The following is a 24,414-nucleotide window of genomic DNA, read 5'->3' on the forward strand; positions in this document are numbered from 1 at the left end:
GTTACAGTTTGTGGTTCTTGTAATGATAACATTTACGATGTTTTTGATGGCTTCACTTATTTAGCCGTCCAAGCAGCTGGCTGATTATAAATTTCTTTTCTATTTATATATTTTTGTATATTTATATATTCGTTCATCACTTACTAGTTTATTTCTTTGTGAGAAGCTTTAGTTATACTTGTTGGGTGGAACCCGAGTAAGAACAGTTAAATTACTCGAATTTGGTGGTTGATAAGTCTTTCTTGTCCAGCAAGCCAATGTTTGGGCTTATACCCATGGGAGAGCTCTCCAGCAGCTTCGCGAGTGTTTGGCGCGAAGGCCTAGAAAACCCCAGAGAAGTCTGCGAGTGCTTGAGATAGAGATCTAGAGAGGGGAGAGTGAGAGAGAGAGGTGCCCTGAAAGTGGGAAGCTAGAGAGAAATATGGTTGTCAGGATGTGGAGGATCGCTAGGAGGGCATCCGGTGCCGGGAAAGTTCTCTACTCTTGCCGTCAAGGTGATTTGCTAGCTGGGACGGGCTTTTCTGGCGTCCCCCAGTTAAGATGCGTGTCATCCCGGCGGATTTTCGTAGACGCACCGGTGGGCGTTTGCTGCAAAGAGATGATGCCCGCCAGTGTTTCCAATTCCATCTCCCGAGGCCAAGTTGTCGCAGGACTTGCTCGCCATTTCCATTCCTCGACCCCTTTGCGCTCAAACGCTGCAAATTCCGGCCAGGTTAGACAACTCCATTTTCCTCCGGAAGCACTTGTGGTTTTCTCGCATTCTGGAAGCTTAACCTCTATAACAATGTGCCTGGATGTTGGCTTCTCATTGCTTTATGAGTGGAATATAATCTATACGGTGTATGAAAACCAGAACGGCAGAAGACTTCATTCTTTTCTTGATTAGGTGCCCTCAGAACTCGTACAGCCTTCGCATGAGCTTACCTTATTAAACTAGTAGGAAGTTCCATTTTTAGTCGATTGGAAGAATATGGAGACCACTTTACGCGTTTGTCTCATATTCCTACCTCAAACTATGTAAGGTGAAACTATGTATAGGTCTCGTCTTTAGCTGCATATTCCTACCTCAAACCTGCAGATCTTATTGAAGCCAATAATATCTCAATTGAGTGAAATGCCTTTACAGAAGCTTAAGAGTGTTGCCTCATGCCGATAGAAATATCATAGGATGTGTGGGAGGCCATAGAGTAGAAAGTGAAAATCGTGGATCTTTGAAAATGTGAAAGACCTAGGTTAGTAGGCCAAAGTTATTCTCAAACCCATCGAAACTTAATATGAAATTGATTATGAGGAGTCTTTCGCATCTGTAGCCAAAATGACTTATTATGACCCTTATACCCATTCTATTAGGAGCTGACCTATCTTCCAGTTTCATACCACATATGCTTTCTTACACATGGGACAGCGTCGATAGCAACAGTGGAAAGGTTTCTTTACCTTAGAAAGGCTCTTCATGGTCTCAAATAGTCTATTAAAGCATGATATGACTAATTCAGCAGAATTATGAAGAATATTGGTTTGAAATGTTTTTTATATAAACATTCATTTCTTTGTTGGAAAAAAACATATAAAACCATTGTGATTCTCGTTCTCTGTCTGGATGATATGAAATGCTAATCGATAAGTTAAACATATGGGAGATATTCATAAATAAAATGTTGAAATGTTTGGCAATGGTCCGTTAAGATGTTTTTAGGCATTGAAGGAGCTTATTTTCTAGGGGATACTTGAGGATGCAACTGAAGTTTGTAGCTGACAGCTTGACACTGTAGCTTGCTCATGAATTATAGATGGCAAAAATTGTAGAAACTCTAAGGGCGAGTGTTTGTTACACCCCATCTAAGTTTTTCTGTCTATGACAGAGTGTCATGTGTGTATATATATAAGAAGCTTAAATTTTGTAAAGAAATATACGTATTTGACAATTTGTTACACCCCATCTAAGATTTTTTGTCTATGACAGAGTGCCATGTGTATATATAAGAGGCTTAAATTTTCTAAAGAAATATGCATATTTGAATTTAGAGCATAAAATGTAATAACCATCAATTATCAACACCTGCACCCACAAAGAACCTAGTGCACACTTGTCTTAGGTGTGGCAGCTATTTGGAGCACCCATGTCACATATCTCCTTGTAAAAATTTGGATTTTTACATTGTAAGTTTGGGAAAGGATGTGTCTTTCTTGTGCATGCAAACTATATGTAGAGATATATTATGCAACACGTGTTTGTGTGTGTGTTGTTGTTTTTTTTTTTTTTTTTAAGTTTGTGGGGTGGGAGTGGGGCTGAGAGAGGGTGGTTTCTTTTCTATACATCCCTACATTTTGTCTTTTCCATTTTATTTTTTGGGTAATTAGATATAGAAGGACTATCTAGCCATTACACCTGCCAATAGTTGGTTTTTGTGCTTCTTGTTCATCTAAGTCACATGGACATAGATTTGTTAAAATGATAAAAACATAGTCATGAAGGACATTTTTTTTTCCTTTTCGAAATAAACACATATAAAATGCAAGAAATAAGTCAGCCCTTTAAAACTAAAAAAAAACGAAAAAATGTATGAGCACGAAAAAAACACATTTTTTTTGCAGTTTTTCCCTTTTTTCATTTTAGGCGGTTTTTTTTTCAAGTTTTTAATGCCAAACTGGCAAACTGTTTTCATTTCCTTACTTTCATTTGTTGCCTATTTACTTTTTTTTTATGTTTGTGACTTGTGTTATTAGTTTCTCACTTTTTTTATTTTTCTCAATTTTTTTAGGATTTTTAAAATTTTTGAAAAATTTACCGTATTTTTCCTTTTTCTTTCAAGCTTGCTGTATTATGCCTGAGAAAAACCTCGCTGCAAGACTGTTTTTGTGACTATGGTTTGAGAATAACTTTGGCCTACTAACCTAGGTCTTTCACATTTAAAATTGCTTCAGGAATAAATCTAAATAGCACAAAGATAATAAAGACAGAGAGAGCTTTGAAGATAGAGCATTGAATAGTGAGACGAGAAATAGAGAGTAATTGCAAGTGCGTCCCCAACTGCTCTGTTATATGATGTGCCTTCTTTATTATATAGATAATGATTTTACATGTATAGAAGAGTGCTCTTATAACCATAGCCACAAATATCGCAATGTTTTAAAAAATATTGTGATATTAATGAGAAAAATAATAAAGGCAAAAGCAAAACCCAAAAAATGTGTTCTTTTTAAATATGAAAACATCCTTGCCACATTTTTTTATTATTTTCCTCTTTTTTTCTGGATTTTTTCGTTTTTCTCCCTTTTAAGGTTAATGACATGACGGTTTCACATTTAAACTTAGAGTAAATGATTTGTTATCACCCTTATCATCGTTATGACATTATTTTATCATTTTTACTAGTTTTCTTAGAGCCTTCTTATTAGTTTCTCATTTTTTTAATTTTACCTAATTTTTAGGAATTTTTTATTTTTCAAAAAATTGCCTAGTTTTTCCCAATAAAAACCTTGCCCTTAAAAATATGAGAATGATATTTGTGGCTATGCTTATAAGTTATAACATACAAATATTGAAATAGAAATATTTAAACAGTAGCTGGACAACAATAAATAACGTGTTGCTTGACAAACTACTAGTATTGGATCAACTAACATCGAATTGGATCTGAATCTGGATCCAACGTAGAATTTTTAACACGTCTCAAGCTAACATTGAAGGAAGAGTGGAAGACTCTCTTTGGCTTCCACAACTTAAACATTAACACCATTCTAGCACTATATAATCTTTAGTAAAGAGTCTTTAAGAACCTCGCTGAGTCACTAAGTGTCTCTTTGACGTATATGGACTAGGTGTAATGTAAGCATGCGTAGAACCGTCTAGGCGTGACTTAGTCATGAGCCTAAGTGCGTACCCATCTTACATCACCTAAGTGCTGGACTTAGGTGATGAAGGTGGAGTTGCGCCTAGCATCACCTAGGCGTGCACCTAAGCAACATCTCAACAACATAGACTTTTCATGTACCACATTCATGTTGACCTGTGATTTTTTTTTTATTAATTGCATTGACCCATGTGAAACCTCCACATGCTTCTTGATTGGTTCTCTACCACATTCCAGGATTGACACCTAAATATGAAAATCATGGGAAAATGTTTCATATGATACGCACCTTTCAGGTTGGTGATGTGCACGGTATGATCTTTGGCAAGTAATAGGAGAATCACCATCATTTGCTACATCCAGGGGCGGAGCCAGAAATTTTTCATGAGGCGGGTCGAATTAAAGTTTCTAAATTTTGACTAGAGTCGATATATCATTTTTCAAAATTTTTATATTGAACAAGTGAATTTTTTTAAAGTTTACATGTAATTTTTTTTTAAAAAAAAAAATTGAGGTGGGTTCAGGGCCCATGTGGTCCCTATCTTGGCTCCGCCCCTGACTACATCTTTATCACCTGCTGAGACCTTTTGTAAAAGTTGATGTGCAGCAGCTTTAGAACAGAATTTTCAGCTCCTGTGTGCTGCAGACTTATAGCCTCGCCATCACATGGATTTGCAGCTGATTTTGGTCTCTTGGAATAAGTTTGCTAGTTGCTGCTGAACTCTTTATGCTTGGAATGTTGTTCACCATCATTAGATTTAGTAGTGGCAGCCATCGTTGTTAAGCAATAAGGTGAAGCAATGTGCTAAGCCTGTGCAACGATGTTCCCAACTGATGCATAGTGAAGCGTAAGATTCAAGACAAAAATTGTCTAGTATATCATGTCCACAAAAGCAATGTCAAAAATGAAAAATAACAATCAAAATAACATGTAAGTAAAGAACTTAACATGATCATCATCATGAGAACTTGATTAATTTGGTTAACTTGATATCGTCATCGTGACAACTTGATTTCAATTCTTTGTTTTATAATGTGGGGTTCACTTAGGAGACAAAGCGATTCTGCCTTTTCTAGCAGTAACAAATTAACAATGGTAGTCATGTTCGATATCAAGCACCACTATGGAAGTTTTACGTTTATTAACCACTGAAGCTAATTGAAACAAATTAAGAACAATTACAATATACTCGTGATAAATTATCATTATTGTGTACATGAACCTATATAACACCACAATAGAGAATCATAGATATAAAATAGTTTAGGAAGAGGGGCGGCCATTATGGGAGGAAAAGAGGGGCAGAGAGACTAAGAGAGGGACAATGGGAGAGATCACTAGTCATCGTCGGTCGGTGAGGCAGCTAGGTAGCCGCCAGCTAAGTCATAGTGGTATGTGGGGGAGACCCACGTACCCGTACCGGTACACTGATATGGCAAACCGGTATGGGGGTACGACTGGGTACGTTTGGATCGGTTTCGGGTCGAAGCTGATCCAAACCACAAAAAAAAAAGACTCATAACTTACCCGCGACTTGCAACGCTTCTTCCAGCTTGCGACATCTTTCTGCTTCACCCTCTGGCCAAAGATCTAAGCGGGGCCTTCGGCTGCCAATGGGAGATTCAGCGGCCGGCGGCGGCGATGGATGGCAGCAGCTTTCGGCAGAGTGATATCTTGTTCTTTTTTTCATTTGACTGTTTTTCCTTTTTAGGGTTTTTCCCCTTTCCTATTTTGCATAGGCCCTTGTCGCCGGCAGCTTTCTTCAGTGCCACTGGTGGCTTTAAGTGTCGCCGTCGACTCCATCGTATGTAGTTTTCCCCTTTATAGCATATGATGTACTGCCGCTGCTGCCATTCTCCACCATTTGTAGACCATCTTAATTCAGGGTTGATTTAATTGGGATGTGAATGGTGAGGAATTTAACTTCAAGGGACAAGATGATTTGGACCATCTTAATTTGGGGTTAAATGAACCATGTGCACTGCAAGAGGTAGAGGAGGATGAGGAGGAGGTTGAGGAGGTGGACATGGAAGAGGAATAAGAACCGAAAGAATGGCCTCAGTCTATTTTTGCCTTTTTTATGATATTGTATGTAGGAACTGTGAAAGGAACATTATCTTAATGATATGATCATATCAGTTTTGTTTCTTTATTTTTTATTTTTTAATTTTTTTAATTAAAAATATATAATTATTGTCGTACCGCAGTACCAAGATTGGCGAAAATGTTGTACCCATACCTGCTTCCTCGTACCCGTACCCGTACTTATGTGACATAGGCCGCCAGACAGCCCAAAAAAAAGGGGCAACTCCCTGTCAGTCACCGATGAGAAAGATTCTCTCTCTTTGATCTCTTTGATCCCCCTGGACTTCCTAGCATCATGCGAGCCATTGGAAAATAAGCCCCACTAATGAAGACAGGCAGCATTGGCTAATGATGGCTGTTGATTGATTGCCAGAGGCAAGATGCTGTCATCAGTCATTGGTGACCGTGAGAGTGAGAGAGGGGTTACCTAAGGCAAGTTGCAACATAAGTGGGAATGGGATTTGACAGCAGGCTGGCAGTGGGGATCGATGTTGGGAAACTCGACGGCTCTTTACTGCTGAGGCATGAAACTGAGAAAGAGAGAAAAGAGAAGGGTTTACGGGAGATGAATTGAAAAAGGGCAGTCGACTCATCACACAGATAAATTGAAAAACAAGGTGAACAATACTAAATAATGCTAACAAAATAAATAAAAAATGAAAAAAAAAAGTATCGGTCTAATGTGTGCGCATCATACATGAAATACATCAGGTGAAATATGCTTGACCCAATGATAAAAAAAGTTTAAAAAATGAAAAAAAAAGTATCGGTCTGATGTGTGCGCATCATTCACGAAACACACATCAGGTGAAATATGCTTGACCCAATGCTTTAATGCGTTTTCAGGGGTGAGGTGCAGTGATGTGCAGGCATCATGTGTTGATGCGTGTGCATCTAATAAAACTGGTGGCAGTATCTTCACCTGCTCTGTTGTTCATAGGAAGATGATCTTGAACTTTTCCACATGCCCGAAAGGAAGCCTGTTCATAACTAGTAGAAGGCTGTCCATAATCAGTTTCATCAAACACATCATGCCCACTATTTGAAGACTACCCATAATTAGTTTATTCAAGCACCACATGCTTGGAAATCACAACTTTGTGAATATTGATATTATAATAGTAGTAGCCTTTTTTCCATCATTTATCCATTAAAGTAACAAACTTGAGCCCCTGTGATAAGGTACACAACAATATGAAATGCTTCAGTCTGTAGATCATTCCTTACATTAGTCTATGTCAACAAGACCGTTGCTGTCTCAACAATATGATGGTGCTTCTGTTCAGCCATCCCATTTTTGAGCAGAGGTGCAATATGATGGTAGCAAATAGAATGGAATCCTGGAAGTTATTTTTTCAATTTATGTCCATTTGGATAGTATCCATGTAGATTGGATGCCTAATATTAAGTGCTTTAGAGTCAGGTGCAAGTCTGACACTTTGCCTTTTAAATTCACAGGCAATTAATTGGTCATTTATAAGGTCTGTGGGTTGTTGTTTTGCTAACATTGCAAGGTTTCTTTTACTTATTTTTAGAATGCACTTTTTAAATGCGACCATCTTTATTTTGTCTTCAACTTTGTTCTCCTTTCTAACCTTCACTTGTTCTTTCCAGATCAATCAGTCAGAATTCACTGACATGGCATGGGAGGGAATAATTGGTGCTGTAGAGGCTGCTCGACAGAACAAGCAACAAGTAGTGGAAACTGAGCATTTGATGAAGGCTCTTCTTGAACAGAAGGATGGTTTAGCTCGTAGAATATTCACTAAGGCAGGGGTTGACAACACATCAGTTCTGCAGGCTACAGATCTGTTTATCAATCAGCAGCCAAAGGTACATTATATTTTGTGCACTACCTATTGTCATTTCAGCTTTTTTATCTCCACTAGGTACTTGTGACAGGTGGTGGGTGATACTAGCGGTTCAATAATAGGCAGCAACATAAAAGCTGTCTTGGACAATGCAAAAAAGAATAAGAAGGATTTTGGTGATGATTTCTTGTCAGTGGAGCACCTAATGTTGGCACTCCTTTCAGATAAGCGGTTCGGACAACAGTTGTTCAAGAATCTCCAACTTGGTGAAAAAGAGCTAAAAGAAGCCATCTTAGCCGTCCGGGGGAATAAAAAAGTGACAGATCAGAGTATGTATCATTGCTTTTATGTATCATTTCTTTCATAAGTAACATGGCATTGCTTATTTGTTTTGGTTTTTTGAGAAATGTTTTATCATTTACATGGTATATATCTAATTTTTTGAGTGCACTCTTCCAAAATAATGTGTTCTTCTTTCAGTTACCTATTTACAACATGCATTGAGGAAACAATTAATTGTGAGGTTTGGTTTGGGAAAGCTACTTTGTAGTCATTTTCTTTGATGAATGACAAGAACATCCACCATGACAAGCAAAATCTTATTTTATTGAGTCTCTGTAGTTGAAAGCATAGTCACAGATATTACCAATATTTTGAAAATATCACAATGTTTTCCTCATGGAAGCTAATTCATGCCAAGCTGAAAGTAGTAGACCTACGGTTACTACTGAAGTTCAAATGAAAGATACTTATTATGGTTATCCTCCAAGGAAACCATATTCCGAAGTACAAAATATCCAAAAGGATTTCTGCCCAAGGGGAAAACATTTCCCCTTAGAAACAATTGAACACTATAAATTACTTGATCAAGGGCGAATCCTAAATATTGCTGCTCATGATCCACAATTATGGCCCCAAATCATCGAACAGTCGGGAGCCATGGTAATTAAAGACTACTTAAAAGCTAACCTTGGCCATAAAGACGTTAGAGAAATGATAGCATATTTAGAAACATATTTAGGAGAAACAGCCCGATCACAATGGGAAGCATATAAAAAGCATTTTCCCAGAGAGCTTGAAAATGACATAGCCATAGGAATAAATCCTTATAACTTTGTTTTCAGAATCCAATTAATTCTAACATGAACGAGTCCGAATGCTGGTATGGACGAAACACAAAAAAGAAGCTATATGTAGGTTAGATCAGTTAAGCCTTACTAGTTGGAATTACATATAAGAATTTCTTAGAGCCTATTATTACTATACTACTATTTTCAGAATTCTTATGACAATGAAATTGGAGATAGACTTTTCAGAAAACTTTCAGGAGCACTAGGACAAGAAATTCTTAAAGGTTGGGAAAATTATGTTACACAAAACAAACCTTTACAGATATCTCAAAACATAGCTTATCGAATCAGATATATATGTAAATGTTTAGAGAAAAAATGTACAGAGATTCAAATTCAGAAACAATTAAAAGGCGACCATTCCTTTTGTAAAAAGATCTATACACCACAAAATTTTGGCAAGGTTATAGATAAGAAATATAAGAAACAAACAAAATGATCAAAAGAAATTCCTAGAAGAAAAACAAAAAGATATTTTCTAAGAAAATAAAAAAAACACTTTATTTAAATAAAGTAAAACATGTCAGAAAATATGATAAAGGTAGAAATTACAAGAACAAACTTTGTTGCATCGTTTGTAATGACAATGATCATTTGGGAAGTAGCTGCCCTAAGCTGCTAAATGCTTATACAAAAGAAGCAGCATTAATTAATACTACAAATCAGGAATTAATTAATATTGATGAATATGTTAGTGAAACTGAGTCAATATATTCAATTGTCTCTATTGAAGAATATGATAAAACACAAGTGAGTTCTGAAGACGATTATCCTTTAGTAAACGAATTTACAAAATCCAATGAAACAATTCTTAATGATTTCTTGGATATTTATGAATCTCAAGATGAATTATGAATGCATACATGATTGGAAATTTAAAGAAGGCAGTCTAAGCATACAATGCTTTAAATGCCCAAGATATCCTGATTATGGACAACAGATGGCGATGCTGTCTTTGTTTTCTAGAAATTTGTAGACTTTGTCTTCAACTTTTAGAACCAAAACAAAAGTTAGACACTGCTGATAAAGACATAAAGAAGTTCGATAGATTTGAAGAATCAGGAGACTTGAAACTTACTGTGAAAACCTAGACGAATTTAAAACCAAAATAGAAGCCCAAATTAACGATTTACAATTACAAAAAACTCAAAAAGGAAAAGCCACGGTTTCCAACATGGCTTTGATGCACCAACAAATATCTGATATTATTAGATGTTCAAGCTTTAATCGATACAGGATGTACAAATACCATAATAGACCAATCTTTAGTTAAACCACAGTATATTAAAACATTAACTGAACCAATAATGGCAGAAACTCAGAAACTATGTCTGGAGATAAACTCCAATACAATTATATATATATATATATATATATATATATATATATATATATATATATAACATGACTATAATATGAAAATTGTGTGAACTGGCTGTAAGTCGTTTGATCAACTTGATTGTAGTTCACAAGCCACCATGTGTAAAGTTACTTTTTCAAAGTCAAATTTTAAATTGTCATTTGCTTTTTTGAAAAAATAATTTTACACGACACCTTATGAACAATAAATTAAGTTGATTGTACGGTTTGTAATCAGTCCATAATTTTCATATTTACTCTGTTCATATATTTCACCAATGTCTGTCTATCTATTTAGATATCAACCATTCAGTTATGCTCATTGTGTCCCAGTGGAAAAAATCATGCTTTTAGATGTTTGAATAAGATTTTTGTGACCCAAAGAACTTAAGTCTATTAATCTTTTAAATCCTTATAAAATCCCAACTGCACATAAGATTTTGTTGAGTTTTTCTTAATCTTGTATTTTTGGTCATTTAACATCATAGGGTTAGATTTGTAAAATGCAACTGAAAGATAGCGAGAAAAACTTTGGGCTCCTAATATCATGCTGACTAAGCCCTTCAACAATTTTATTTACTCTGCAATAATCTAATTACCTGGAAGCCAACTGTACAAATTGAGAAATGATGATTTAATGTGTGGATCAGATTTTATAAGCCTTAGAAAGCTCAAACTGTTTACTGTTTTCTTATGCAATCTGCTTCACACATTAAAGAACCATAAAATCTTTATGACTTCTACATTCTTAGGTATATAAGAATCTATATGTGGTTGGTTTCCACACATACGATGCTGTCATGTATGAGAGCGTCCTTGATTGCCCACAGGCACAATTTAATTCCCATAACTATGTAGTTAAATTTGCAAAATACATACAGATGATGCTGGCATGCATTAGCAGTGTACTGGATGGGAGATTGGCTCCATTTGGCCATTTCTATTTGCCATAAATTTATTCATGCTGTATGCAAATATAATTTCGAGCTTGTCATCTACTAATTTTTGAGCTTTTCTTGTTAAATCTAGCCACACAGATGAACTCAAAAATGTCCAAAAATGCTTGAATGACAAACATGAAATTCTGGCATATAGATCAGATTTTATGAGAATTTCCTATATCTGACAATGCTGAGGCAATGGACTCTAAAACCTTACAAAGTTGGATCCACGCATAGCATATTTATTTATTTATGGACATGTAGAATTCATTCATATGGTTGGATTCATCAAGAACACCTTCAAAACAGGTGGCCTTAGCCTGATAAGTAGACTTCTTTACAATGTTTTGACAATTCTTATAATAGTCGTAAATGTCATTCACGTGAATTTCTCAGCAACTTCTGGAGTTCATTCCAAGCAGTATCTTTTCTTGGCAAAATCCTTGTAATTTAAAAAAAATTAAAAATACTTAAAAACTAAATAAATTTAAAAGAATTGTCTCTTTCTTTCCTTCCTTCCTCCTTTCTTTGCTTCTTTTCTCTTTCTTCCTCCACTAATTTTCTTCCTTTCTTCCTTTTCATCTTTCCTCATTTCTTCCTTTTTTTCATTCCTGTTTCCTTCTTGTTTTTTTCTTTTTTTCCTTTGTCCACCTTTTCTTTCTTTTTTCCTTTTTCTCTTTTATCATCTTTTCTGCTATATCAGGCATTTTCTTGGGAAAGATAAGGAAACAAGAAAAAGTTAAAAAGCATTATTAAAAGCTCCTTTTGGTAATTTGTTAAAATGACTTCAGGTTTTCCCATTTTCATTTTTTCTTCATCCGATATAGTATTTTGGTGAGTATATATATATATATATATATATATATATATATATATATATGTATGTATGTTCATGAAATATGCCGAATGAGTAAATATGAAGACCGTGGGGACTGATCTAAATCATCCTATCAACTTGATAGATGGTTTACAGAGTGCTACATGAAGAATTTTTCAAAAAGGTGAACAGAAACTTATAGGTTGATTTTGTAAAGTAATTTCTACAAATTGCACATTGTGAGTCTATCAAATTTTCTTTCTTCTTGTTTTTTCTTTTATACACCTTTTGTTTCTTTGTTCCTTTTTCTCTTTCATCATCCTTTCTGCTATATCAGGCATTTTCTTGGGAAAGATAAGGAAACAATAAAAAGTTAAAAAGCATTCTTAAAAGCTCCTTTTGGTAATTTGTTAAAATGACATGAGGTTTTCCCATTTTTCATTTTTTCTTCTTCCGACAGTATGTTGGTGAGTATATATATATATATATATATATATATATATATATATATATTCATGAAATATGCTGAGTAAATACGAAGACCATGGGGACTGATCTAAATCATCCTATCAACTTGATTGATGGTTTACAGGGTGCTACATGAAGAATTTTTCAAAAAGGTGAACAGAAACTTATGGCCTATGTTACATGGGTGCGGGTACGGTACGGGTGCGGTAGTGCGGGTTTGGACACAGCAATTTTAAAAATTGTGGGTACGCGGGTACGGCAAATTTTATATTCTCAAAAATGATTTTAATGAAAAAAAAAAAAAACTTATCACTCTTATAATATCATAAGAAAATCTCAAACAAAAGATTGTTTATTATAAGAACACCATTATTATAAAATAGGAACTCGTAGTAGGTTGTGAGACTCCTTTTCCTTTGTTCGCCATACTACATTAGAAATAATAAAATGATGCAAAACAAAAAACATATAATGAACAAAAAAATGAAGGATAAAAAATAGGAATATGTCAGTAATGATAAGATGTTGGATCTAATCTGATCCAGATCCAACATGTCTACTGAATCAGATCCAACACGCCTAACCATGTATGAGCGCATTTATGTAGGCAGGGTTGTAATTGTAATTTCTGTAATTGTTTTATTCTAGACTCTAGATTAATGTGTTGCTTCACTCTAGGCTCTAGATTAATGTGTTGCCTCACTATAGGTTCTAGATTATTGTGATTGTTTCATTCTAGATTTTTGTAAATTGTGTAGAGGGATCACTATATAAATGGGTTGTGTGAGAATGTAAACACTCATCTCCCTTCCTCATTTTTCTTTTCCTATTCTCTCTCTTATCTTTCCTTTGCTCAATCTGAACGTGGGTTATACTTCGACACCCAAAATCTAACATGGTATCAGGGCCAGGTTTGGCTAGTTCTACCAAGGAGAATGTTTGAACAAACTTGAAATTTCCTGGTTGGTTTTCTCTTATACTCTTTCTAACATTTTGTTCCTAATCCTTCATCTATCTTGACAACATTCTTATATTTCTGTTCATATATATCTACGTTGATAGATATATAATGGATATTCTCTCACAATCCAATATGTCCTCCAACTTCTTGCCACACCTTATTTCTGAAAAACTGAACCACTCCAACTATCTTACCTGGAAAAGGCAGATCACTCCTTTCATAAGGAGTCAGGATCTGTACGAACATCTTGATGGCTCCATTCCAAATCCCACCACAATTCATTCAACAAGAGGTTAAGAATGTGAGAGGAGAGACAATTGCTATAACATGGATGAAACGAGATCAAAGTCTTGTTGCGTATATCACATCAATGCTCTCTCAAGAAGTGTCGATTTCTCTTTCTGATGACTGTACAACAAGACAGTAATGGATCAGTCTTGCTGAAACCTATTCTCAAATTTCAGAGTCACGAATTCTATATTTGAAGAAAGAATTTCAGAATCTTAGCAAAGGGTCAATGTCGATTATGGAATACTTGGGACGTCTTAAAGAGATAGCTGATCAGTCGGGAGTTGTTGGATATGTTGTTTCCAACAAAGAAAAAGTTCAGCAGACTCTTAGCGGCCTTGGACCAGATTTTTATGCCTTCACCACTGCTCTTGAAGTTTTGCCTATCTTGCCCATGGGTAGACATGTTGGATCTGATTCAGTTGACATGTTGGATCTGGATCAGATTAGATCCAACATCTTATCCCAAAATCTAACAAGTAAGTTACCAAACGTGCACAAAAATGGAATTGGAACTTCAAATGTCACTTGCATGTTTTAAACTAAAAAATTTTCACATTGGTCATCTAGCAGACTAGCTCTTGAACAAACAACAATAGACTCCTCGATGGGAAATGAGCATTTCTGGGAAACAAGTATCAAGCTCGCACTAGAACAATAAAGAAGGCTATATTTGTTCCAATGCTGATGAGATTCATAGAGTTATTTTTCAACTTCAAGGAAGAGACACGTATTAACATTCAAAAAAATTAAGACACCGAGGAAAAACAAAACTTTGAATGACACTACAGAAGCAACCGAGTAGGTTGGCTCTTGAAATTGGGTGTTATTAGTAACAATAAAAAAGAGTTTAAGAAATGGAGCATGGGAGGAATAAGACGTCTCTTTTCATAGGCAAGAAGTTTACAACTAGAGACCGCATGCTTCCGCTCGAAATGGAAACAACATCAACCGACAAATTTTGCTCCACCTCCATTGCTGTAATTAGTTGAACTAGCAACAAAAGTGTCACAGCAGTTTTACACATAAAATCAATCAAAATATGAAACAAAAACATCCCCAAATAAAAAAAAAAAACCAAATCAAGAAAATGAAACCCTATATAATATGGAAAAGAAAAAAAAAAAACACTCACCTTGCTGCCACCGGGCACCATTGGACGTCGCCATGGATCGCGGCTATGTCACCATGGTATGACAAAAGTACCCACGTACCCGTACCGATATGCCGGCATGGCAAAACGGGTACGTGGTACGTCGTGGTTCGTTTGGATCTCATTCTGGGTCAAAACCAGATCCAAACCATAAAAAGTCTAAAAAAGACCCGCGACGCTTGTCTTCTCCCTCTCGATTTTCTGTGTTCTTCTGCCTTTTGCCTATTGCTTCAGCAGCTGGCGGCTGGCGATGTACGGTCAGCGGCGACCCTACGGACGGCAACCTTTATCCATTTGACAGATGGACGGCATGTTTCTTGCTTTGTTAGTTTGTATGTTTCGTTGATTTTTAAGGTTTCGATCAAAATGTTTGTTGCGGGATTTGTTCTTCTTTCTAGTTTCCCAAAATTGATGGCTTGATCATAACTGGTTCGCCATCTTAAATTAGAAGCACATCCTGGCGGTGGTGTGCTGTCTGCTGAAAATCAAGGATTTCCTGCTCCCTATTCATCTGCCTCACCGCATGGTGTGTTTTGAATGTTTTCCTTTTTCTTGGTACATTTAGTTCTCAACTGAGATGATTTGTTCGGGAAAATGGTAGAGAGCGTATTCTTTTCTTATGGATTTAAGAAGATTCTGCTGACTGTTGGTTTCTCTCTTCTGTGAAAACTGAAAACTGTAACTTGCAGAACAACTCGTTCCTGATGTCTGTTTTTGGGTGCTAGTGTACTTGGAATTTGGCAATGGTTGAAATGGAGGAAATGAGATTGTCTTTTCACACAACTGTGTTTACTGTTTACTCATTTTAATGGCTGCCCATTTGCACTCAGCTCACTTTCATGTGTGGTTTTTTCCATTTGCTTCATTTCCATGTGCTTCAGCCATGTTCCCTTGTCTGCTTCCATTTGCTTTCATGTGTGGCTTTTTGTTAGGCTCTCTTCTATTTGCTTCATATGCAAAACGCAAGTGGTTTTGCAGATGCCCTTGTCGAGTTTTCAGACATGTTCGTTAATTTGATTATAACTTATAAGTTATGCACTATGCGGCTTACATTGTTGTTGACTTGTTATATGTTGTGTTATGTTTTTCGAGTATATTTAAGCTACTTGCTTGTTTATTATCTTCGTTATAAAAGGGAACTAATTCTACACATACAAATATGAAAGGAACATTGTCTTAATGATGTGATGATATCATTTGTTTTTTCAATTTTTTCAATTAAAAATATACAATTATCGTCATACCGCCGTATCAAGATTTACAAAAACGTCGTACCAGTACCCATACCCCATATCTGTACCCGTACCTATGTGACATAGGTTACCGGACGTCGTCGTAGCAGCCAGTCATTGCTGCGGAAGCGATCTGCTGCAGAAAACGCAACGAGTCGAGCTCTGCTGCAAAGCTCGACTTCTTTTCGTGAAATAAAAAATGAACAAGTTTTTTGGATTGGATTGGGTCTGGGTCCTTATGCCGTATCCGCTTCCGCGTACCCACATACAGGAGCGGGTACGTGGGGCAAATCCATGTACCCATGTCACGTACCTTATATGTTGATTTTGTAGAGTAATTTTTACAAATTGCACAGTGTGAATCATCAATCAAGTTGATTGGACAGCTCATAAATCAGTCTAGATAGTTGCTTGTTTGCTCAGAGCACATATTCTGTGAAGTATATATGTGTTAGAATATATAGCACTGATGAGCTTCAAAAGAAAGCAGAATGTTTAGAGTTTAAATAAAAGAAGGAGCATGTCTTTATGTAGCACACCATAATAAGAGGAGGATGTTTTGAAGCCAATGCTACATTATTCCTGATACTTTTTTTCAAATTAACGTTTGGGAAGCCAACGGTTTTTATAATTTCTCCTTCTTTCTGACTATGAGGCCCTGGAGTAGGAGCAGAACATCTCTTAATGTCGTCTTTCAAACCATGTTTCTGTACAATTATCCTAATGTTAGGTGGTTGCATTTTCAACTGTCCTGGCCCCCATGTTTATGTGTTTTGTTTCTTTTTTTGGTAGATCCTGAAGGAAAATATCAAGCGCTAGAGAAATATGGGAATGACTTGACAGAGTTGGCGAGACGAGGCAAACTTGATCCTGTTATAGGTCGTGATGATGAAATCCGGCGTTGTATACAGATCTTGTCAAGGAGAACAAAAAATAACCCTGTTATTATTGGTGAGCCTGGTGTTGGAAAAACTGCAATTGCTGAAGGGTATTTTCTGATGATACTTCCTTTCACAATTGTTGTTTCCTACATTCTATAGTTGGCTAACCTAAATAGGTTATAGCAGTCATGATAAGGGAAGGCTAATCCCAATTGAGTTTTATACGCTTGAATAGCTCTATGCCTGAGATACCGAAATTTTAAATTGTGCAGTCTGGAACATGGAATGTTGCATTCATTCTAGCATATAAATGTTGTATAAGATGATATCTGCCTCTTTTTATCAAATAGAGCTTCTGACTGGATAGTTCTTGTTATATCCAAGTGTGCTGTTTAACTATGTACTAGTCTAAAGCTGCCTGGCAAAGGCAAACGTTACATACTGTGTAGAACAACACTTTGGAGCACATAATTGTTTTTGTATGTGTACTACCAAACCTTTCAAGCTGAAGCCCGTTATGTTTTTGGGTTGCCAAAATAAAACAAATAAATGGAATAAACTTCCCAAGGAAAAATGATGATAAATGAGCTAGTTTATGTTTAAAATTGAATCCTTGATGATATTAATGTCGTAAATGAGAAAAGCAGGAAAAAAAAACGTGAAAAAAGTGCAATAAATTTATCTTATATATATATATTTTTAAGAAAAACATGACTTTTCCATGTTTCCAGCTTGGAGCATGGTAGTATTGACTTGTACAGAAGAGCGGTTGCTAGTGTGATTGTGCTTGTTTTTGAATAGATATTGTATCCTGTCTTCAGTTTCAAAAAATTGATCTGAATGATTGATGAATGTCATGAGTATTCCTCCTTTTGATGTATTTATGAATTACAGAGGTTTTCCTCTTAAAAGATTCTCATTGTTAAGGTTTGTTAAGTTTCTAAGTGTCTGAAGGAGGCCGGCGCAGGCCATCAGATAGATTGGTCGATGCACCATTGGCATGACCAGGCTGGCAGCCCCACTTGTTTGTGGACCAGCCTTGGATTGACTAGCCCCTGGCTGATCTGTTAGGCTTGTCAGCCTAAATTGCATATGATTGGTGCCATCTAAGTATATAAGTATCTTTTAAATATAAATATGATACATGCAATATATGTGTTACAGATTGAAGGAGACGAGAGAGAGATGTTGTGGAAAGGAGAGGACGAGAGAGAGAGATGAGCCAAAGAGATGATCCATTAACGTAACCCTAATCTCCTTTTAAAGAGATTAGGGCTGGCGGTACAAACTTTACAAAAACAATCCAACTACTATAAGAATGTATTTAAAGACCTCTCTCTCTAAATTTCTAATATTTCAAAAACACTCTTTAACTCTCCCCCTTAAGCTGGAGCATATATATCAATCATGCTCAGCTTGTTACGACATCTCAGAAAATCGCCTATGGGAAGAGCCTTGGTGAGGATATCAGCTGCCTGATCTTTTGAGGAGACATGAATGGTGCTAACAATTCCTTCTTGAACTAGGTCCCGAACATAGTGGCAATCCACTTCAATGTGTTTCGTCCTCTCATGGAAGACAGGATTGGTAGCAATATAGGTCACTGCCTTGTTGTCACAATACATCTTCATTGGGAGATTCACTGAAACACCCAACTCTAGAAGCAATGATCTGACCAATGACATTTCAGCCGCAGTTTGAGCCATAGCCCTATATTCCGATTCAGCACTAGATCGAGTTACCACATTCTGTTTCTTGCTCCTCTAAGAAATAATATTACTTCCCACAAAGACACAAAAACCTATAGTAGACTTCCTGTCATCTACAGATCCTGCATAATCAGCATCACTATACGCTTCGATGTCAACACCTTCTCTCTTTTTGAACCATAACCCCTTTCCCGAGGCTGATTTCAAGTATCTGACAATCATTAGAGCAGCGTCCCAATGAACCTTCCGGGGTTTTTCCATGAACTGACTTAGCTTATTCACAGCAAAGCTAATGTTGGGGCGAGTGACAGTCAAATATAACAGTTTCTCTATCAGAGATCTATAAGATCTAGAGTCAAAAGGCTCTAATTCATCATCATGTATATGAATGCGGGGATTCATGGGAAGTGTGACAGTTTTAGCCCCCAATAAACATGTTTCCTGCAGAAGATCATGAGCATATTTTCTTTGAGACACTGCAACTCCTTTACTACTACGAGCCACCTCAATACCAAGAAAATAACGGAGTTGTCCAAGGTCTTTTGTGACAAAGTGTTGTTGTAAAAACTCCTTTGTCTGAGTTATTTCTTGATTACTTTCTCCAGTGAGAACAATATCATCCATGTATACAATCAATATCACTATACCAGATGTGCCTCGCTTGATAAACAATGAGTGATCAAGCTGGGATCGTTGAAATCCACACTTAGATAAAACCTCAGTTAGCTTATGGAACCATGCATGAGGACTCTGTTTAAGTCCATAAATAGCCTTCTTTAATTTGCATACCTTGGAACACTCCCCCTGTCGCTCAAAACCAGGTGGTTGTTGCATATAGACGGTTTCAGACAGGTCTTCATATAGAAAAGCATTTTTCACATCCAGTTGAAATAGAGGCCACTCTTGCTGGACAACAAGAGATATAATCAGTCAAGTCTGTGTATATCCTTTAGTAACAAGACGTGCCTTGAACCGTTCAACTGAACCATCAGAATGATACTTGATTGTGAACACCCATTTGGAACCAACCACATCACAGTGCATCGAAATGGATGTTCTTATCTCTCGGGAGACTTGGGATTTGGTGGATCCGATCCACCAAATCCCAAGTCTCCCGAGAGATAAGAACATCCATTTCCTCCTGCATGGCTTGCCGCCACCTTGAATCTAACAAGGCTTGATGGTGAGAAGATGGGATGATGTGGCTAGACAAAGCTCGATCAAACTGCACCAAACTTGTACTCAAATGGTCAGTAGAGACAGAATTAGAAATCGGATGTAGTGTGCACTGTCGCTTGCCCTTGCGAATAGCAATGGGGAGATCATCTGCAGTGTGATCATCATTTAAACCTGAGTCAGTCTTATCAATGGAGCTTACCTCTTGAGAAGACGCTGGTGGGCGGTTGAGAGAGGGACCCAAACGACGAGTGTAAACCTACGTCACACAGACTCGCCTAAATAGGTCGAGTACCCGTGTCGACTCGCTGACACGGCGATTCCGACACGGGACTCGGCTGGACACCTCTTGGATCAGTTTTGGGTCATATCCGATCCAAAGTCCCAATTCAGACCCGACGTCTTAACTTGACGCTGAAAACCCTCGTCAGTCGTCCCTCGACTTCTCTCCACTTCGCTTCACCGGTGTGCTGCAGCAGAGGACTTGGGTGATAATGGCAGGCGACGGCGACGGCGTCCGGCGATCCACGGCGACGTCCGGTGATGTCCGGCGGCCGCGACAGAGAGGTAAGTGGTTTTTATTTTGATTTTTTCCGATAGTAGAACTTAGGTTTGTCGATTTGGAGTTTATTACGGTTTTGGATTTGTCGATTTGGGGGTTTTTTCCGTCGTTCTTCATCCTAATCTCTTCTTCTATGCCCTATGGACATTTTTTGATTTGGGGGTTTTTGGGGGTTTTTGCCGATTTGGGGGTTTCTGTTGATTTGGGGGTTTTTTCCGTCGTTCTTCATCCTAATCTCTTCTTCTATGCCCTATATTAGTGAACTATTTTTAATTTTTTTTAATTTTATTATTTTTTAGAATATTTAATTTAGTCGTGTCCGCGTATCCAAAAATTTTGAAAATTGTCGTACCCGTACCCGCATCCCCGTATCCGCACCCGTATCGCATCCGCATCCGTGTGACATAGGTGTAAACTAATGGAGGATCAACGAAACGTTCACATGACATAGATTGAGATGGAGGGATCGACTCAAGTGACACTGGTGGAATAGGAAGAGGAACCGGTATAGGCATCTCAGACGGAGAAGGACTCGAAGGAGAAAAATAAGGATGAGATTCAAAGAATGTAACATCCGCACTGATAATCTCTTTCTTGGTCTGGGGATCAAAGCACTTATGTCCTTTTTTATTGTCATAGTATCCAATGAATACACATTTGATGGCTTGGGCAGCAAGTTTGTTTTGTCTGGGCCTAGGATGTGTGCAAAGCAGGTGCATCCGCCCGAATTGCAAGAATTTGCTAGTATTGGTTAAACATTTTACTTGAAAAAATGAGGAAACATTTTATCCGCTGAACTATCATCTGTAATCTGCTGTCATGTTCCTCTTTTTCTCTCATATAAGATTGTCTGTTTTTCAGATTGGCACAAAGGATCGTGCGTGGAGATGTGCCTGAGCCTCTTATGAACAGGAAGGTAGAAGGCTTTCTCTTGTTTAACTTTTTTTCCATTTTATTTTTCAATGGCCTCTTTAAACTTCAGACTGAATGTTTTATGATTCAGGTTTTTCCTTAGTAGTGTATTACATTGTTTGGTTTTAGTTTGACAAAGTTGGTGCTGGCTGTCCAGACATTGCACTTTTGTTGCTAGCACAGGGATTTTTAAATTTAATACCAGAAAAAGGATTGTTGAGGTGGAGATGTTGTACTTCCGTCTCTTCTGTAGCGTGATATACGCCTGGATCATGAATTTCAGCAAGTTTTATGTTCCAGTACTCTGGAGTAGGAGAATTGAGGCTTCGAGAATGACCACCCTTCAGCCTTTCACCATTGCTGCAGGATATGGCTCACATTTTGCATCTGATGCCAGAGGCCCGAGTGAATAATGGATCTGTCACTTGTGCTGTTTATTTGGCATCACTCTTGCTGAATGTCTAGGAGACTGAGAAGCTTTACAGAGCATAACAAACAGAAGATATTCAGACGTTGACATTCATGAGTAGTACTTACAGATTGACTTGAGTATAGCACTTCCTACGGCTGTGGACAATGATTGTATTGAATGCTAATTCCTGTTCTTACTTGCTGTTGGTTGATCAGTTCAATGTCAGCTTGTTTCTGTGACTTGTTTTAGGTTCTATTTAGTTTAGAATCTTTAGATAATCAGATGCTATGCCCATATCTAGGAGAATAATCCTACAACATCTAGCTTCCAATGGTTTGGTCGAATTCGAGCCTTGTGTAGTCCGGTATGGATTCTGCCTGTTTCTTAAAACCAAGTAAATCATCCTTGTCTTATAGCTGTAGTGCATCTTTACTTCAAGTAGACTGCCATGCACCTGGTGCAGGTATAAACAAGGTTCACTGTAGTAATTGATGGTTGCCCTAATTCAAACTTGTAAATTTCTCTTATGTATATATATATAGGATAGAGAGAGAGTTGGAGGGAGAGACTGCATTCCACACCCTTGTTTTTTTTTTTGATAAAACATCTGTAGTCACACTCATATGAGTCATGACAGTCTTATAGTGGGATTGTCAGTTTGAGGAGACAATTGGACCTTCTTTCTTTTTGCTGTCAATTTAATTGGCTGGATTGCATCAATTATCAAGTGATCCGCTGGTAATTCTGTTCCTCATATTGCTTTGGAAGATCATCTCTTTTTATGCTGAACCTTTTTCTTGGTTTTTTTTCTCACATTATTTTGCACTTATCCTCTTCTGTAGCTGATTTCATTGGATATGGGCTCACTGATTGCTGGAGCAAAATTTCGTGGGGATTTTGAAGAGAGACTGAAAGCTGTTTTAAAAGAGGTCACTGCATCAAATGGTCAAATCATATTATTTATTGATGAGATCCACACAGTTGTTGGTGCAGGTTGGTAGATATGTTTTTGTGATGATTACACGTATTTGAGGTTTAGGTTTTTTTTTTCCCTTGTTCTGTGAAGTGTGAAGTTAGTATTTGTCAATAATAACCTCAAATATAGGAAAAACATGGCTGAGTAAGAAAAAAGGAAAGCCGTTTCAACATAAAAATCTCAAAGATAAAAGTTCCTGGAATGAAAGTAGAGAAAGGTGTAGAATCCAGAAGCATTTTTTATTGGCAATGAAACTGATTTGCAGTCTTCTATGTTGCTGGACTCTGTCTTCTCAGCCAATTTGAATTGAACGGGTGGCAAACTGATTCAGTTCTTGCTAACTCAAGAGTGACTTAAAGTTGTCAAGGCGCTGCCTAAGCCATGCCTAGGCTGGCCTAGGCGCCAGCACACCTAGTCCATGTATTGATAATTTCTTATGATTTTGTTATAATACCTCCTGTTATGCCTGTTATATGTTGTAATACAATTTGTTGTTCCTATTATATGTATTGTAAATTGTAATACATGTTATATGTATATACTGTTATGTACAGTCTGTTATACCTGTTATATAGTATTGCATCAACCTATTATATGTATATATATTGTTAGCCTGTTATATAATATGTAGTATCGTAATACCTGTTATATGTATATGTTAGTATGGTTATGTACCTATATGTATTGTTACTGTTATGTACTTAAATGTATACTATTGTGTACTGTTAGGCTTTTGTATTATATTACGTTTTCTTTAAGTACAGTTTGTTATATGACTTTATCTGTGATATTATATAACTTATATGTAAATATATTATGTAAATAGTCTATCTGTTTTATATATGTTTCTGTTTCTGATTTCTGATTTCTAATTTCAGTTTGAATTGATAGTTTCTTATGTTTATCTTTCTGTTATATGACTGGCTCTGAAGCCATTTCTGTTATATACTAGTAGTTTATATGACTGTCTGGTTTCTAATTTTCTAGTAATATGTATACTGTAATATGTTATAGCTGTTTCTGGTAATATGTACGGCTGTTTCTAGTAATATGATTAACCATTAGTAGACTGTTATGTATTCTGTTTATGATTCATGTTACGTATTGTATTTTATTGTATAATACAGTCTGTATTACTTTTTAGACTCTTGTACGTATTCTGTCTATGATTGTGTTACACACTGTAATATGTAATATCTATTATATTGTTATATACTGCTTTAGTAATATGTATACTGTTATATACTATAATATGTAATATGTAATATGTATTATACTGTAATATGAATTAGATTACATTTAATGAGCAACGTTAAACTTCTATTGATTTTATATATTCAATGAAATCAACAATTAATTTTTTATTGTTTAAGTTGATTATGCTTGTTATAATACTATTGTCCACTGTTAGAATATCTTGTAATAGGGGGCGCAGATACCGAGGCTGGCTCGGTACCCTAGGCGGGCTCTCTACCTCTCTCTCTTATAATCTCCACTTATTGTAAATTTGTTGATTAAGTTGAAATAATCTTCTCTCTCCTAGGGTTGCGGTTTTGCCCCTAAGTTAGAGCTTCTCCGTGGTTTTTCACCTCTTCCTGAGGTTTTCCACGTATATCTTGTGTTTTGTCTTCGTTTTCTTCTTCTATTGCATGTTTCTACATGGTATCAGAGCCAGCAAGTGTGGGA

At 36.8% G+C, this 24,414-nt stretch overlaps 1 protein-coding gene across 6 annotated transcripts in view; it reads left to right on the top strand.

The window, feature by feature from the left end:
* Positions 1 to 241: 241 nt before the first annotated feature.
* Positions 242 to 24,414, top strand: part of LOC116252467 (chaperone protein ClpB3, mitochondrial) — a 52,191-nt gene continuing 28,018 nt past the window's right edge. For all 6 annotated transcript variants that reach the window (XM_050077342.1, XM_050077345.1, XM_050077346.1 and 3 more), the window contains exons 1-6: positions 242 to 712; positions 7,555 to 7,773; positions 7,843 to 8,080; positions 16,893 to 17,088; positions 21,290 to 21,344; positions 22,595 to 22,745. In XM_050077342.1, the coding sequence (XP_049933299.1) occupies positions 422 to 712; positions 7,555 to 7,773; positions 7,843 to 8,080; positions 16,893 to 17,088; positions 21,290 to 21,344; positions 22,595 to 22,745 (1,150 nt within the window). In that variant the 5' untranslated portion in view covers positions 242 to 421. The remainder of the gene's footprint in view (positions 713 to 7,554; positions 7,774 to 7,842; positions 8,081 to 16,892; positions 17,089 to 21,289; positions 21,345 to 22,594; positions 22,746 to 24,414) is intronic.

The sequence above is a fragment of the Nymphaea colorata genome, chromosome 4, assembly GCF_008831285.2.
Source record: "Nymphaea colorata isolate Beijing-Zhang1983 chromosome 4, ASM883128v2, whole genome shotgun sequence".
Classification (NCBI taxonomy): Eukaryota; Viridiplantae; Streptophyta; class Magnoliopsida; order Nymphaeales; family Nymphaeaceae; genus Nymphaea; species Nymphaea colorata.